The sequence below is a fragment of the Spermophilus citellus genome (assembly GCF_964194105.1).
Source record: "Spermophilus citellus genome assembly, chromosome: 10".
In the NCBI taxonomy this organism is placed as follows: Eukaryota; Metazoa; Chordata; class Mammalia; order Rodentia; family Sciuridae; genus Spermophilus; species Spermophilus citellus.
The window spans coordinates 92,006,167-92,025,545 of NC_138197.1; the positions used below are offsets into that span (position 1 = coordinate 92,006,167).

At 34.0% G+C, this 19,379-nt stretch overlaps 1 protein-coding gene across 1 annotated transcript in view; it reads left to right on the forward strand.

The window, feature by feature from the left end:
* TRHDE (thyrotropin releasing hormone degrading enzyme) overlaps positions 1-19,379 on the forward strand; it is a gene marked incomplete at its 5' end in the record, with an annotated part of 371,592 nt that overhangs the window by 346,025 nt on the left and 6,188 nt on the right. The window contains 3 exons of the mRNA XM_081311312.1: positions 14,445-14,612; positions 15,186-15,326; positions 18,627-18,708. Of these exons, the coding sequence (XP_081167438.1) occupies positions 14,445-14,612; positions 15,186-15,326; positions 18,627-18,708 (391 nt within the window). The remainder of the gene's footprint in view (positions 1-14,444; positions 14,613-15,185; positions 15,327-18,626; positions 18,709-19,379) is intronic.

Consider the following 19,379-nt stretch of genomic DNA (forward strand, 5'->3'; position numbering starts at 1 on the left):
TCATGTCATCAGAACCCTTGGCATTTACTGTTATCATCCGCATCAGTACCATTATTGACACCTTATTATCAGTTTATCCCTGGGTAGTCTTTAGGCTAAAAAGCAAAACCTTTAGCATACTGCTTCTGTTATCATGACAGCTGCAGTGTTGCTGGGCCAGCTTTGCAGGTCTACACTTGAATAATGGGATATCTGGATAATAGTTAACTTGATTTTTAACTTTCAACTATATTCTAAAATAAAATATTTTTCATATTTTTCCCCAGTTCTAAGTCTACTTATTTTAACTTATATTAATTAAAACTCTTAATGAAGTACTTGATTCAGATATCAAATATATTCTAAGCCTCTGCCATGTCCCAGGTCTGTGCAGAAAGATACTGGGGATCCAATGGTGAACAAAGAACATGGTTCTGGCCTTACAGTCCATCTAATGGAGTTGGCCAGTGCTAATCAAATTCATACAAATAATGTATGATTTTTAACTGTGATGTGAGTCAGATGAAAAGTGTACAAGCAAGGGAAAACTTGAGCTGTCAGTCAGGGTGACTTTCCTGCAGAGCTGCAGTTGATCTGAGGTTTACCTGAAAGGTACAGATTCCTGAAGCTAAGAAGGAAAGTAGGTGTTAAATACAAGCAATAGTATGTAAAAATGGTCTTTCTGCTCAGTATCCTTTCTCAATATTACATTTGTGGGATTTCAAAAGCTTTAGCTGATTGGGCAGAACCTGTATGGACACAAGAACATCCTCTAAAAGTTTTTCAGCTCATCTGTTTGTTTTCCTTTTATTTGCTGAGAGGAGCAAAAATCTCAATTAATTGATTATGCACCTTCATCACAGCTTTAAGAGATCTCTAGTCAAAGCATGGAGTACATTACCAAGTATGCATTTTGCAAAAACCATGTAGGTAGATTAAAAAATATAGAATGTAGTAGTTGTGCTATTATGAATTCTTTTGTCAAGCTGAAAATCCTTTTCATAGCCAGTAATCACTACTTAACTTACCCTTGAATAAGTATAGGTCTCAATATATTTAAATTATTTAAATAGTAGCTATAACTATATATAGATGAGGACTTTTAAAGTCCTCTTTTCCCTAAGCTTCTCAGAAATCACACCAAAAGTGCCACCTTCCCTTGCTGTTTGGAGAATTTCGTACATGTTAAGTTAGTTCAGTTCATCATGGGATAGATATTTGACCTAATGACCTAGTTGATGGACTAACTCATCTCGTTATATTTTTAAATTAGTTCTTAAGCTACAGGGACTTTAATTGCCTAATGAGAGCTAATGTAACCACAGTAAGTGCATATTTCCATTCATTTTCTTATAGTCACATTTAGTTTTTAATCTAAGTGCATTAGAAATTTTATATTCTAGCTTAAAATGCATAAATAATCATATACTTGTTTTCCATTTCCCAATGCTTTGGGCTTTTGCCTTACATTTTACTTTTTTTAAAAAAAATTATATTACTAATCTTGCATAGAGGTAAACAGTCAATCGTAGTTTTTCAAGATATTTTAATTTTTATGAAAGTGTTTTTCAAAGGTGACATCACCTAAGTTTTTTTCTTTACAGAATTATTGGTTCCCCATGTCTGCCAATAATAATTTTCTTATGATGCTATTACTATTTGCCTTATACCAGTTTCAAGCATTATTATTGAAATTTTGTGTCATCTGTCAAAATATGTGCTTATTGATTAGTTATAGGATAGCACTATTTAAAAAGCCTTATTATCACAGAACAAGTGTGAAGCAAATATAGATTTACATGAGGAATTCATGGGGCATTGCTGATTAAACTCACAATGATAATCATTATTATTTACTAAGCCAAGTCTGAATAGCCATCAAAAATATCTGTAGCTTCCAAAACATTCTTACAGTGAGCAGATTCTACTGACAGATTCAGATATATTGAATATAAAGTTCATTACAATGATTATCAACCCCTGTAAAAAAGATTTCTTCCACCTTTTCCCCAAAGTCTGTAAGCATTGCTGTTATCACTAACGAGAGCCTTTCACCAACACCAACATTTCCTTTCTGTTTAATTTTTTCCCCTTGTGATAAAGGTGTAGAATTGAATCTATACTTATTATTCAGTCTGTCTCAAACCAAATGAAAATATTTCATGTTAATCTTATTTCTAATGATAATATGATAGCATTTATTTAACCTCATGATGATTATGACAAATGGTCTATAAGTATCAAATGTTGTTTTATGTATATCTTAAGATATCTGAAAGGATAGTGTCATGGTTTGTATATGAGGTGTCCCCCTCAAACTTAATTTGTGTTAATGCAGGAATAGTCAGAGGTGAAATGATTAAATTATGAAAGATGCAACCCAATCAATCCTTCCCAGTTTGAGTGAAATAACTAAGTTGTGACTTAGGCAGGTGGCTGGAGTAGGTGAGGCAATGGGGGGCACCCCCTAAAGGGCACATCTTCCCTATGGCCCCTTCAACTTCCTTGCCTCTGCTTCCTGAATGCCAGGAACTGTTCAGTTTTCCTGAACTGCGCTCTTCCCCCATGATGTGCTGCCTTACCTTGGGCCCAGGGCAATGAGTCAGTTGTTTATGGATTAAAAACCCTGAAACAGAGTCAAAATAATTTTTTCCTCCTCTATATTGTACTTATCAGGTATTTTGGTCACAGTGACACAAAAGCTGACTAAAACAGAAACTTAGCACTTTGATGGCTTGTAGTTTCCTGGAAATAGGAGAAAAATTAAAAACATATGCTTGTACTGTCATGAGTTGAGTAGAGGTCTCTGACAGATACCTCCAAATTCTCTTACTTGTGAATGGGACCTTATTAGGAATAAGGTCTTTGCAGATGTAAGTTGAAGATCTCAGAATGAATCATCAGAGAAAGCCCTTAATCCAACGATGAGTATCTTTATAAGTGATAGAAAAGAAGGCCTGGGGTGATCAGGAGGTAAGTGGTGTGAAGAAATCGTATTGATACCTCCGCAATCAAGGAACCTCAAATTGCTGGAGCTGCCAGACTAGGAGAAAGGCATGTTCTGATTCGCCTTCAGAGTTCCCAGATGGAAGCAACCAGCTTGATTTAAGATTTCTCCCATCAGGACTTTGAGAGGATAAATTTCTATTTTAAGCTACCAAATTGATGGTAAGTTATTATGGCAGCCCCAGGAAACTAACAACACACCTTAGTTGCTGCCTTATATTCAAAACTTGGCTTATGTTCAGTATTTTGAAGGGTTCTATTTATTTATTTATTTTTAGGTGGAATCTCATGGAGATATTGCAAATTAAACTTTTATCTTTAACTTCTTCCTACTGTTATACCTTAAGATTTTTATAAAAGAAAGAAGGCTAAGAAATGCCAAGAAGGCAGTTCCTACTTGTTGCTCATAAAATGCAGATATATAATCATCAACTATCATCACATCATCTTTTTAATTATGTAGGACACACATGTACACACACACACACACACACACACACACTCACACACAGAAGAGTTGTCCCTGATATGAAGATAGAACAAGTATAGATATTTCCCTAAAGTTTACAACAAGGAACCCTTATTCATTTTCAGGATCCTTTTTGAGGATTAAGTTCCTCTACTCCCCCAACTTTTCCTTCTTCTAATCCTTGAAGACTCTTTTATAATTAAAAAGTCAAATAGAAAAATGTGGAAATGATATCTATTTAATTTTCATATATAAATAAATCTTGCTTATTTTATTCTGAAATACGGAGTGGGCATTGGCTGTTTTTCTCATTGTTTCTGAGATGGACCAGGCAATAGCCAGTACCTGCCAGTTGCACACATACATTTTACACACTGCAATTATTTTGTAAAATAATCAACTAGTGTATTTTCCACAGTTTGGTCATCTCCCACTTTGAAATGTGCCTTTTTGCCTAATTTTTTTAACTATTCATGCCATTCTCATTTTCTCCAGTGTGCAGGTTATTTTGTTTTCAGTAATATTGTATCACTTCACATAAAGGAACCATATTTTCCCAGATATTTATGAAATTTAATCATATCAATCCTTATTCCTCAAAGGCAGGTATATGAGATTTATCATGCATTTTACTGCTTTTTCACATGAAAAGATAACAGGAAGGTCAAAGTATATTTCAGTGAGGCCACAGAATACCTCAGATTGGATATGCATAAGAATATTTCTCTATTTTTTAAAAGTACAGCATTCTTTTATGTACTGAATCTATCAATTAAAGCTACAAAAAACTAAGAATTACATTTTTGGAAATGCACACACATACACACAGAAATACTAAAATTTGCTTTGGCCAAAAGAAAATCTATTTTTGGCCAGAGACTTTTCAAGGAAAAAGAATACATGACTCATACCATTCTCACAACAGTTTAGTGATTATGCCAAAAAAAATTAAATTGTGATAGTCAATTCTTTGTAGGCTGGAGAATCAGCCTTGTTAACCTAAATGACCTTGACAATGCATTAGTTATGAAGGTGAGCTTTATTTGCACCCATCCTTCACATTTATGGAAGTGGTACTTTGATGGGTACAATAAATCTGTGTAATTTTTCACCCTTTGTATGAGGAATACAAAAGATGATGACTATTGCTATAAATTACACCCAGGCAACAAATGTTATTTGTTGAGGTGGAGCCCTATATAATCCAGTAGAATTTTCATAGACACTTAGGCCTGGGTCACTGTGTAAATAACAGTGCTATGAATCTATTATTACATTGCGACTGATGTGTTATTTCCATCATTTATTTTTCATCTTAGCAGTTAAACTAAAGTACCGATTCCTAATTATTGTGCTCCAGACAACATCATTACTTTTAGTGATATATGTAGACTTCATATTATATCAGCTATTTAGATTTACAGTGCCCTGACCAGAGCTGAGTGAAGAAGCAGCTTACATACTAAGGACGGAGTTCAAAAGCCATGGATGACAGGTAGGTGATTGTCAGGAAACAGGTCATCTAATTTTTAACACGGGCATCTATAACTAGGATAATTTACCAACCATTTCACAGCTTCTACCACAACTATGTACCTCTTAGGTTTGAAATTATGTTGTGTTCTTACAGCTATTTATATCGGCAGCCTGCTGCTCACTGTTAAGGAGTCATCATGTATATCTTAATTTTTCTGCTTTTTAAAAAAAGTATGTTTGAGCTCTTATGGGTAAAATGGATTTTAGTCATATGGCAAGAAAGTCATAGGGGCTCTAAGTTGTGAAATGTTAAAGATCATTGTTCTAGGCTTTTCAGTAGGATAAGTTTAAAATCCAGACTAAAGGCAAATGTTAGACAAGTCATACATCCTCTTCCAATTATTTACTTTTTCTCCCTTTACCTTTTTGTAGTTCTTTATTGTTCTTATCCTTGTCACTCACTCTTGAGTGTTTTCTCCTCTGTACATTTCTTACTTGTGTTCTTTTTGCCTTTCTACTTTTTTCTTTGTGTCTCCTTTTTACCCTCTTCTTTTTAATGTTGTCTGGATCAGTTTGTTTCTATTTATGTGCTTTAGCCATTACATATCATAAAGTGGTCTTATATTCCAGATACTTAGCCCTCATTGTCCCTCTCCCTGAACACATAGTTGTATGGCTACTAGAATAGTAGACTTGAACATTTCAGAAATAATTCCATATGTATTATTTCAATTTAACACAAATGTCCCTTTCAAAGTAAATTCACTTTAATTTTAAAAGCCATGTAAAAGGAGTACAGTCACCATCTTTTGATATATTCAGGATGTTAGGAACTAAAACCACACCACACCAGCAATTCTTTTTCTTCTCATAGAAAAAGAGGAGCCTGTGCCACTTTGAAACATGCAAAATTAAAATTTCAAGAAGGATTGGACATTTTTCAGAACACATTCAGATACTTTTAAATGTATTTGTTCTATTCACCACCAGATTTCTCCAGCATAGTTCTTTGAGGTGCAAAGGGTCATCCAGACTGTTTTGCAACTGCCTTTTTGTTTGTTCTGATGTTTTGTAGTCCTTATTATTATATATATACCTAAAGTTCACTGGGAATGAACAAGGGCTGGGAACAAGTGAGAGAATTCTATAGAAACAGAACTGTCCTAGCTGTGGCATTAAAAGTACCTCAACCACATTGAGGACTAGTGACCTTAGCACCAGTCCCTGGCTGGTCATTCCAGACAAGATTGTGTTCCCGGGCTGGGGATGTGGCTCAAGCGGTAGCACGCTCGCCTGGGATGCGTGCGGCCTGGGTTCGATCCTCAGCACCACATACCAACAAAGATGTGTCCGCCGAGAACTAAAAAATAAATATTAAAAAAAAAAATTCTCTCTCTCTCTCTCTCTCTCTCTCTCTCTCTCTCTCTCTCTCTCTCTCTCTCCTCTCTCACTCTCTCTTTAAAAAAAAAAAAAAAAAAAAAAAGATTGTGTTCCCTCTTTGCAGGGAGCATGGTAGAGGAACCTAGAAGCAATTTTTTCTTGTGGCTGCCAAAGTTGATCTATGAATTCCATAGCATCATATTTGATTGACAACTACACTAGGAAAGATGATTACAAACTTTCTAAGGAACGATAATCCCTATTTTCTAGATGAACAAATTGACACTTCAGTGCAGAGTCACACATTCCTTCTAAACAGCCTCAGTTTTATTCAAGACTGCTTACTGAGCAGCAGACAGAGCTGAAGAATGGAAGCAGAGAGGGATGGGGGTAGGGGACACTTATGAACAGGGTCAAATTTTGCAAATTTAGGTTATTTTTCAGTTTGATATTTTAAAGTCAAAGAGTCTGCCCTGGGAGAGGGAAGAATGCAAGTATTTTTAAGGAAGAACAAGATTAGGGGTATTGGCAATGAAAACTCAACCAAAGCTTTTAATTTTCAATTAGAATACCCAAATGATCTTTCAAATGAATGAATGAATTGTAAATTAATTAAAATTAATTAAATGTTAGGCCCCATTCTACATCAATGGCACGTGTAGTGCTACTGAAAGAAAGGGGTACTCTTAAAGCAGCTCATGGTTTCAGCAGTATTTTTCATTGTCTTTGAAAATAATTAAATCCACATTTCAATGTTAATACAATCACTAATGAAAAGAATCTTGTACTAACAGAGCAGGAAGGGACTTCAGAACTCATGTACTTCAGCCCTGTCCAATTAAGTTGAAAAATACAGCTCAGAGCAGTGACCTTGACTTGCCTGAACCTAGAGGCGGGTACTGGCCAAATTAGTTCTGCTGAGAACCTGCTTAGAAATAGACTCATATTTTGATTAAGTATCAAGATTTATATTTTAAAATAATGTTTTTTTCCCTTTTGCAAGTATAATTTTTCTCTGAAAGATATTTTAAATTTATCAAAATTTTTATATTTTATTCAATCACACTTGTATATTGGATGCATTTTATTAGATAGTAGCAGAATCTTATCTTTACAAATGTAATTATAGGTTTGCTAATTTTCACAGTATTAGGAAAAGTTGTTCATTTATTAAAATTGAAATACATGAGTTAATAAAATGACTAGTTGCCTATAACGCCCAGTCCTTGAGGAAAATGTTTTTAATGTTGTCTATTTTTTCAGTCTTTTTCTCCTCTGTACATACACAGTATGTTATTTTTTAAAGTTAACATGTTGGTATTATACATTTTACAAATTTACACATTTATTACAGTCTATCTATAATAATGTACTTCAATGTATTATTAGACATTAAACTATATTAGTCTTAGTTGCTATTTGTATCATAACTGTGTTCAGTCTCTTATTGTTGCTATCTTGGATGAATCCAGATTTTTTATTTTTTTACTTAAAAAAATAATCTAGCAAAAAAAAGTAATAAAACAAAAAATACTCTCATGGAAAAATCTTTGGAAATTCTCTTATTTGTCTTAATTTAATCAGTCCATTGCATTATTTTAATTTATTAACTCAAGTGTCAATGTACTATAATTTAGTCTTGTTTCCCCAGTGTTATGGATTGTATGGTTGTGTTCCTCCAAAATTCATATGTTGACATCCTAATTGCCAAGGACATAGTATTAGGAAGTGTGGTCTTTGGGTATTGGTTAGGTCATGAAGGTGGGGTCCTCACAAATGGGATTAATATCCTTATTTTAAAAAATGACCTCAGAGAGCTCCCAGTCCTCTTTCTGCCTTGTGAAGTTATAATGAGAAGTCAGTGTTATATATACCTGAAGAGAACCCTCACCAAAACCTGACCTTACTGGTACCCTGGTTTCAGGTTTTCAGCCTTCAGAACTGTGAGCAGTAAATTTTTGTTGTTCATAAACCACTGAATCTGCAACATGCGTTATAGCAGTAACTAAGACAACCTTCATTATTTTTTTAACTCAGTAGGAAAAAATTTTCTTAAAAGAAAAATTTTCTGTCTTTATTTTTTCTATCTACTTAATTTTTTTTAGCACCTACCTCCAAAACATTTAGTTTTCAGGCACTTGCTTTTAGCAAGAGTTTTTTAAAAGTTAAACATACCACTGAAATATGAAAATAAATGATTTCAAAATGATATACTCAACTACTGTGCTTTCAAAACTTTTATCATACAAATGAACTCTGTCATAATCCTATTTAAAATGAGAATGGAATAAAAACCATAGTACAAGTTAGATTAATTAGGTAATAATTTTCACAGTGTTACTACCATAAGAAAGATAAAGGCATTTCATTTTGGCTAAGCATTACCCCATTCATCTTATATGAAGGTAGTTAGGAGAGACCAAGTTACTGTTTATGTATGTATATCTTACCTGGAGAAAAACAAGCAGATTTCCTTCACAGATGATGAAATTCCATTATAAGATTTACTTCTGAGGCAGTAGTTAAAAAAAGAAATGACCATGGGGATATTCACATCTTCGTAAGCAATTTTCATGTTCACTAGGAGGGGCTCTCTCTCCCTGTAATCCTGATATCGAGTGTCTCACAGGACTCATTTGTACCGTTCATAACTATGGGTTCTGTGGGTTTCTTAGCTCATGCTTTACAAACAAATGAGCTTTTTCATTTGTTCCTAATGACTTTGGTTTATACAAAGAGATCTTAAACTGTCCCCAGAGCAATCATTTTGCTAAAATGTTATTAGAACATCTTTGCAAATTTAGCAACAAAAGGGAGTTTCATTAACAATGGAAGTCACTGGGAATTGAGGGCCCTTGACATATTCAGTGCTTACCAATCTTGTTTTATTTTCAGTGATGAGTAAAAATTATCTTGTAAACTGTACATTGATTCTTTATCTAGTGGATGAGTAAGGAAGATGAGGAATTGATGGGGTGGGAAGAGCTGGTAGAAAATCATGGCAGCAGTCTTGGGCTAATCAGCTCTGTCTTTGCTCTCCAAGGAGCCATATAGAACTCATGCAATTGTTCTTCCTAGCATCTGCTAATAGAACCATTTCTTTCCTGAGATTTGGCAGATTTGCACTGGTCACTGAGGACTGTTTTCATTGTGTCATCAAAAGACTTCACATCATATATGTAAACATTTGTGTTTCATTTTCATAGTAATCTAATTTGATGCATCTGCTATGTGCTAAGAGATCACTGCTGACAAGACTGAAACGTGACCTGATGTTTCTTGCAGAACATGAAGATTCTGTAGTCTTCGTCTTAGTTTGAAGACGCAGATACAGATATAGAATCTTTCCCTGTCAGGGCAACTTTGCCTTCAAAGGCCTTCCTAGGACAACTGTGTTAAATTTCTTTAGAGTATTGGTCATTTTATCCAACACTTTACTGCTGGATGTCTTTTCAAAATTTGTTCTCAATGCCCTGTGTATGACAAGCTTGCCATAACCTATGTTCTTTTCTATCACCCAGAGGTAGTGTTTAGCAAGTATCATCTTGCCTAAGTACTATGAACTTAATGAATACTGTTGGTGGAGATCCAGTCTTGCCAACATCAAATATTTCTCAAAGATGATTGGTTAAACCGTCTGTGTGTGTGTGTGTGTGTGTGTGTGTGTGTGTGTGTGTAAAAGAGATAAAAAGAAATCAGAGGTGACATCTGTGGCCTCCTTAGTTCTCAAAGGATTATGTGTTGAATACATTGGTATTACTTTGCAGTTCATTGGTTAGCCCTGGGGCTTGGCAGTGGTACTCTCTTAAAGAATATAGTAATTTTGGATTTATGTCAGCAAGGTGTTGTAATAGGAAGTTCTTCATCCTGTCTCCTCTGACATACATACCTATTTCTCAACAATTCATGGGCATATTTACTTTGGAAGCCATCTAGAAACTAATTGAAAGACTCCTGCACTGTTGATGACTGTAAAGCCAGATTCATCAAAATCAAAAGGGTGATTCAGGATACAATTCATCAGCATCTCTACTCAGGAAATAGCATCATAGATCAGGAAGAAACCCCATAGGTCCCAGCTTCTCCGTTGGTTCATGGTTCATGAATCTTGTACCCCAACTTTTCCCTGGGCTCTCCCCAGAAGACTGGTTTCTATCTTGCCTCTCATATAGCTCAAAAGGACTGGCACAGTTTACCCATCTGAGGAAGAATGAAGATGACAGCTTGAACTCTTGCCATCATAGATTTTCCCCTTGCTCCCCAAAGTGAGCAGATGAAAAGAAAGTCCCCCTTCTCGGTTACCTCCTAGGAAGGTAAAGATTTCATCCATGCATCTAACACCCAAGGCTTCCCAAAGAACTAGAATCTGCCTTACCAGCCTTGGAACTCTAACTGCTCTGACACAGTCAAGCCACCTGAGGAAGGACAGACAGCAATTTGAATTAGAAGATGCCATAGATCTTCCCTATTTCTCAGCACAGAGCAGATGTGTGTGGAGGGTTGAGGGGGATTTCATCTCTTGGCTTCTTGCTGGGGAGTGAAAGAGTTGACCTATACAATTAGTTCCCCAATTTCTCTGAGGCTGTTCAATGGACTAACATCCTATTTTCCAGTGCAGGAGTTCTGATAGATCTGATACCACCTAGGGGACAATAAAGACAGTGGGTTGCACTATAGGTGCCACAGTTCCTGCTCCAGCTCAGCCAGAGTAAGAACTCAAAAACTTTATGCTTCTCTCTGGGAAGGAAAGGGGCTAGTAAATGTCCCCAGAATCTCTGGCCAGGTTGATAGGTGGTCTTCTCCTCTATGAAGCTAGCCTGTGAACTGGGAGCAGGGCCTAATGTGAAGATATCAACACAAAGAGTCAAGGAAAAATGAGGAATCAGGCAAAGTTGTTCCCCAAATAGAAATAAGGTAAATGTCCAGAAACTGAAGATTTACAGATAACTCATAATATTTAAATTAATATGAAGTAATAATAACTCTACTGAGACTTATATGTATTACCTGGTAGAGAATTCAAAGTAACTGTCATAAAGAAACTTACTAAAGTTAAGAGAAAAATGCAAGAAACAAAGTTAAAATTTCAACAAAGAAATAAAATACATTTTTTTTAGTTCTACATAGACATCTTTTTTTTTTAGTGTAAGCATACATGTATATAGGGTAATAATCTCCATCTTATTTCACCATACTTCTCATCCCTATCCCCCTTTGCCTCCCCTCACTCCCCTCTGCACAATCCAAAATTCCTTCATCCTCCTCCTCCACTATGGATTAGCATCTGCTTCTCAGAGAAAACATTCAGCCTTTGTTTTTTTAAAAGGATGACACAGATCATAGAACTGCAAAACACAAGAATGAAACTAAAAGATTCACTAGAGGTGTTCAATAAGAGAACATATCATGCAGAAGGATTATCAAACTCAATTCATTGGAAATAATTCCATCAGAGGAGAAAAAATACTTTTTAAAAATGTGAAGAAGTGAAAGAAGCTTAAGAAATGTATAGCATACCATCAAGCAGACCAATATGCACATTATGAAAGTCCAAGAAGCAGAAAATAGAGAGAACTAGAAATCTCAAGTTAGAACAGCTGAAAACTTCATATGACTGTGGAAGGAAATGGACCTCCAGATCTAAGAAAACCAAGGACATTGAATAAGTTGATTACAAAGGAATCCACACCAAGATATATTATAATTATTGTCATTAGTCATCTTTATGCTGGAAATGATAGAAAAAACATTCATGTACTGAACATTCTTACTTGTTGTATCATTTTTATATACAAAATATTCTCTCTTAAAACAGCCCCTTCTATTGAAAAGAGAAGTTGATAACAGATGTTATACAGATATAGAAATAATAATAATAATAATAATAATAATAATAATAATTCAGATATAGAATAAAATAAGACATGTGACCTAGAACACAGTATTGCCTAAAAATGTTATTTTCTACTTCTGTAGCTGCTTTAGTCAGTTTTCAGGACTTTGGACAGACTGAACCACTTACATATTTGCATATGTGTCTTATAATAGCTCAGTATCAGCCAGTAACAGCTACTGGATAATGAGTGTTTGGACCTTTGCTAATGACTATATTATGTGTGTAGCACTTAAGAGCTTTCTGAGGAACATAGTTTTTGTTTTTATTTCCTCCTCCTCCTCCTTTTCTTCTTCCTCTTCTTTCTACTCTTCCTTTTTCTCTTCCTTCTCCTCCTCCCTTCTCTCCCTCTCCACTCTCCCTCCTTCCCTTCCTCTTCCTCTTCTCCCTCCTCCTCCTCCTTCCAATGTTTTTGCATGTCTTTTTACTTAAAACATGTCTAATTAGTTCTATGGGTGACCACAAAACTAACTGTAGAATTCAATTCCTATTCTCTCAAGCACACTAATAGCTTAATAAAGTTCTCTTCAAAGGTAAACTGTTATTGGCATTCCCAGAACTAAGAAAATATTCACTGGTTAATGATTTTGTGATTTCAGTGCATATTTTATTATTTTTCATACAAGTATATATGTTAATATCTTGGCCAAAGTCATGCAGTAACGCAATCCTGTATTCTGTGCCTTATAATATTTGATGGATAGTCATGAATTTAGAAAACGATTGGGTCTCTTAACTTCCTTCTTGAAGTTTTGAAGACAGAGGCATCTCTGTGATCTTAAGATGCATTTACTAGGAATGAGTACTTTCTGCACAATTTTGCGACAAACTTTTCTTAGTGAATTCAGGCATGCTTTATGGCAACCTGTCCATAAACAGAGGGAAGAAGAACTTGTCATAAACCACTGGAAAGTCTTTAGTCGGTACTTTCTACAGGGGGTCCAAGCAGAGATGAAAGCCAAGAGAAATATGTGAAGTTCTTTGATGGTTTATATATGTCTGTTTTCCTTTTGTTTCTTTAAAAAAACAAATTAAATGAATCAACACAATGCTTGCCCTCTAATACCACAAAGAAGGATTTCAGTTAGCAAACTCTTCTCTAAATACTTTAATTATTTATGAGAAAAGACAGATAGTATAGGTATAGCCTTTTCTAGGAAGCATGAATTTTATATGATACTTTTTACAACTCTATAGGTCTCCAAGATATCCTGATTGCAGCCCTACTTAGCTGCTAACAATGAGATGAGTTCATCTCACTGCTAGCCCTTCAGTTTCCTCCTGTTTTCTAAGTACTGCTATAACCGAGCAGTGTTTGAACTATCAGTGTGCCTTTATGTTATCTAGAGAAGACAGTCTATAATTATTGGCCATATTTAAATTACAAATGAGAAATATTAATAATGAATTAATGAATATTGAGAAAAGCAGAATTACATTTTTAAACTTTTAAGCATCAGAGTATTCCTTCAGAGAAATATTTTTAAAAGTCAGTACTCGTGGGGAATATTACAGACACAGGAATAATACTTAATAAAAAGAATAGTAGTGTCAAAAATTGACATGATAATTTAGGATTTATGAATAGACAAGCTTAATTATATCCACTGTTTCACATTCTCATAATTCATTTTGAATTAAGGTCAAGATGTAATATATTTTTAATAGTCATTTTTCTGAACTCTGAGAAAAATTACATTTTGCTTTCTCATCACTTGCTACTTATGTTTTATTATGTTTATCATCTATATTTACAGTTTTCTAGGTTATAAAATCTGTGGAGTTGTTTGGAAAAATTACTTGTAAAGAAAGTATCTAAAAATTTAAAGGGAAGTAGTTTTGTTTCATTCAAATTAACTAGTCTTCAATGAGCGCTATTTTGTCCTCCTTGGATCTATCAATTATGAGAGCAAAGAGTCTACTAATGTTATTGAAAATATAATGCAACTGTTTTTTATTCTTTTTTCAAGGCTTTGTTATTATTTTTGTTTAAATATATAATTTTAAGAGTGTTAACAAAAATCATATTCAAAGCTTCCTTTGAATAAAAGCCATTATTTTATTCATCAATATATTCATACTAATATATTTGAATATTATTACCATAATACTATTCTCTTCAAGATAAAATCTAACTAAAAAATCATCTCTTTAAAAACTATGGAAAAGCATTATCTGTCTTTATTTTCAATGCTACAAAGCTTTGAATTAACAGAAAACCACCATGGGTTGCTTCTTTAGAATACCATTAAATGTTAGAGACATCGTCTACTGTACAGGAGTGTCACTACTGGATGAAGATGTTTGGGAATTCATATGGATGAAATTCCACTCCACTACAGCAGTTTCTGAAAAGAAGATATTGTTGGAGGCCTTAACTTGTAGTGACGACAGGAATTTATTAAACAGGTGGGTCAATAGATTTCCTAACTATTTTTATAATGATTAATGATTAATTATGTCATTATTATATGTTATCTGTTAATCAGGCTCCCCTGAAGTTGTTTTATGTCCTTGAATAGCTGTTACTATATCTTCCTAAATATCACAAAAAAAAATATCTTGTTAACCTTATTGAAGTTATATGTTAACCTTATTGAAATTAGTGGCTTAAGAAATATCTTGCTTAATGATTAATTATGTCATTATAATTTATAAATGTGTGTAAGAAAATAATTCATTATCAAAGGAAATGTTTACTAAAATAATTTTAAAAGGGAGTTCTGTGTCATCAAATCAGAATTGTGATTTCCCTATCCAATGTATATTTTTAGAGTTTAATTAATGTAATAAAACACTTTGAATTTGACCTTCCTCCTTATATAAACTGAAATTTGTTCCATTATTAAATTCATCTGAAGAAAGTTTGCACTGGACTATTCTTTTGAAGAATATGACAAACTAGACCATGTAACTTTAGTACAATTATAAAAATGTAAAATTTATTGGACTAAAAATTTCTCTATAATTCTATCATTATAGGCTTCTAAATCTGTCTCTGAATTCTGAGGTGGTGCTGGATCAAGATGCAATTGATGTCATAATCCATGTAGCTCGGAATCCCCATGGCCGAGACCTTGCTTGGAAGTTTTTTAGAGATAAATGGAAGATATTAAATACCAGGTAGAAAGAAGAATTGGATCATTCATACCTGAAAGTGTAAATTAAAGCTGACATATGAGAAATAAAAGGCCAAGTTTTGTGATAGAGTTTAGATCCAAATAATAGGATTACATTTTAACAAAGTCAACCAAGATGGGTATTGTTACTTCTGTAGAACTCATTCTGTTTAAACAATTCTCTAACCTTATTAATTTGTTCAAGGTTAATAGCCTTAATTAATGCTATGTGGACACGTGGAGAGTGTAAAATGTTTAGCAGAGCACTTTCCTGGAATATCCATCAAACTGTCCAAAATTGAAGAAATCATAAAACTCCTATATCCTGAATGTATTATAGGAAAATGATTTATAAATCAGATATAAATGGTATTATAACAAGAAACTCAAATTGTTTTTGTAGAATTGTTTTAAATTTCTTCTAAATAAAATATTATCAAGCACCTAAATAAAACCATGAAGTAGAGAAGAAACATTAATCATTTCAATCATCATGTGGTCCCTCTTGCAGTAGAATTCATTCCCAGGATATCTTGTTTCATGGTGAGAGTTTTTCATCCTCAATATTAGAAAAGTTTTCATTAAGTATTTAAATCTATTATAATCTATGCTAATTTATTACTCTGGTAATCTCTATGGTATCTTAAAATTAAATTTATTATAGAGGATGTAAATGCTGCATGTTCTTCTAAAACATAACTCTTCCCAGGTAGTAAGCAGACTTACTGTTCTGTCAGAAACTCATATAAAAACTATTTAAGCACACCTTTATCAGCTGTCCTGTTATAATGAGTTCAATTTGAATGTGTATGTCATATTAAAGCACATTTCTCTCTACAGATATATCATTGAGAGAAAGCACTCATATTCCTATATGGCACATTGACTTTTTCTATATGTTCAGTTCAGAACTTTGAATGATTAGAATATTAGAGTATGTTTTGTTGTCACGCATATGAAGTTAGTGGCTTAAGAAATATCTTGCTTAATGATTAATGATTAATTATGTCATTATTATATGTGTCTAGTTATCCAGCCAAGGTAAAATTAATATATACACAACAGTTCCTATCCAAGAATGACCATGATACAGAGAGTATCTGATTTTATAGTTCAGAGTCAGTGGAATGCACCTGTCTATGATATCTATCCAAAAGGTAAAATTATTGAGGTTTGAGGTTTGAGTGTCTACAAATACAGTAGTACTTTTCATGGCAAATAGGAGTGGTTTTATCTACCCCTACTCCTCTATTGGTCCTTGAATGTTGGAGTTTGTGGGGGTCCTGACCAATATATTCTTCACCTTTTACAAATTCTTCCTGATTTAAGTTGTCATCCATTCTCACCATCACTCCCAAATCTTCATCTTATATGTACTCTAGATATTTCCATATGATAGACAATCTCTCCTCAAGATCCCTACTGGGTTATGTCTGCAAAAACTAATGCCATCATTTTCCCTTGGTCTTTCTTTTCTTATTAAACCTTATAGCCAATCAGCAATTGGTGAAGCCACATATCTGAAAGTCTATATAGGCTTCCCCCTTTTCCTAGCCATATTTATCAATTAGGCTTTAGGTCTTGTCAATTTCAGAATTTCTAAATATTTCTTCCTTTGCCTTCCTGCTACCATTTCCCTAATGCAGTTTCTTCTTTACTATGGTACTCTTAAAATAGCCTCTTTATTCCTCTCTAATTATATTCACCAATTCACACACACACACACACACACACACACACACACACACACACGCCTCTTCCCTTTGTCACAAGAATCTTTCTGAAAAGCAAGTGTGATATTTCCCTGATATAAAACTTTCCAGGGTCTGTGCCAGACTTACAATCTAAGCTCCTTGATATGTCTTCTGTGTACCTCCTAGCCTCTTGTTCTTCCATTCCCAGCCTCACAGTTCATACCCTCTTAATACCAAATTGCTTGTTGTCTGCACACACCATGTCATCTCATACCTCCTGCTTTTGTTTCTGTTGGTTCACTAAAATTACTTTATCAAAATTGCACCATTCTCAGTCTAGATGCATCATCTGCCAGAAGCTCACAGATCACACAGCTAAAGAGATCTTCTCTGAACACTGTGTATAATAATATCAACACTATATTTAGTTATATTAAGAGGAAATTATCTGTTTACATGTCTAACTCTTCAACTAGATGGTAAAACACCTTTGAGGTTTTGTGATCATGCTTTATTCACCTACATGTGAATGTATAATTGACATTCCCTTAGAAAAAGAATTACTATTGTTCCTGGGTAATAATCTACTTCTGTAACCACAAACTTATTACTAGTGGTCACTCATGTTGTTTGAATGATTATTTGTTTGCTTTTGCTTAGCTAACTTTTTTTCCATGGAGGAGTTCAATGTTAGAATTATAATAAGTCATGGTTTCTGCTAGGTCAGCCCCTCATTTTATAGATGAGAAAAATTAAATTCCTCAGAAACTAAATTACTTAAGGTCCCATAGGCTAGGGCAACATTAGAAAACCTCATGTGATGACATCTAGACATTTGCTTCCAATTGTCCAGAGTTTTCTTTGTAGTATACTTATCTTGTTTCTAAGAACATGATTACCTGTGTTAGGTATCATCAGCATAGTAAAGACAAATCAGTAAAATTAGAACTCCTTCTCTTCACTGGCACAAACTGTTCATTGCCTCAGGTCAAAAGTTAAATAATTGTATTTGTGACACAAGAATTATGCAATCCAAATGAACAACTACATATTTTATTTTAATATCCTCATGAAAATAATGCTAATATTTTGGGAACATTTTTTGAGAAATATGAGTCCATTTTTAAGACCTCAGTAGGATAATACCAATTTCTTTTATGATTAATTAAACCCAAATATCTGTGTGACATACTGATTATGACTAGTTGGCCCTGCAGTCTTCCTTCCTTTGGTGGCATGCTTTTCTCTTACAGTGACCTAAGTTGCTTTAGAGTCGAAAAGTTCTAAAATTTCTGCTCAATCCTTGGCTTGGAAATATGACAGTATTTCCTAAATCCAATTTTAGAGGACTCACATTTTTAAAATTTGCTTCAACTTACATTTCTCCAAAACACTGTGAGCCAAATCAGATGGGATCTGATAGTATCCCATAGCCATAGCTCTTTTCATCTATCTTGCCCCCTAAAGAAATTATCTTGAATGCTCCAAGATCTAGCAATCTCTGACAACCCTAGTCAAATAGACTAGAACCCTTGAGAATATATTTATAGTAGTATTTCTTAAATTACTACCTATATTAACGTTAAGACTTTTTTCTTTTATCTTTTGAGGTATGGAGAAGCATTATTTATGAATTCCAAACTTATCAGTGGAGTTACAGAATTTCTTAATACTGAAGGTGAACTCAAAGAGGTAAATATTTTAAAATGAGTTCTAATTTTTTGTTTTATAAGCATAAAATTGCACATTTACTTCAATCATTTATTTCTGTCAGATTCACACCCATTCCTTTTACACACACACACACACGTTAAAGACTTCTCTATTTACAAAGGTATTTCTAATATATTAAGTATTGAATGCCTGCAAAATGTTTTTGAATGTAATAATTTCTAAAGTTGGGTCCCAAAATCTACTCCAGAAGTCTTTGATCCAATCAGCCACTCTTCAGAAGATTCTGTGAACCCAAGTAACCTACAAAACCATCATATCAATGACTTAGTACTTGTATTAAGGTCAAAGGTTGGTGTTAAGGTGTAGAACATGAGTCTCACAGCTTTGTGGTCAGCCCTATGCAGACAACATATAACTGGACATGATAGTAATGTTTTATGCTGTCCAGGCTGTTATACAGAATGATTTCATGTGTACGGAAAGTCATGTATCTGGCAGTATATATTGAAATTAATAGTTTGTTTCAAATTTCTGCTTGACACAATCACAAATGAATTTTATTAATGAAAATAAGCTTGACTTTTTATGGACTAGGGTTCATTTAACATTTCCATTTTCCTCTCATTTATTTCTCCGAAAATATAAACTAGGTATCCTCCTCCCTTATTAACTCACATACCAACAGAAAG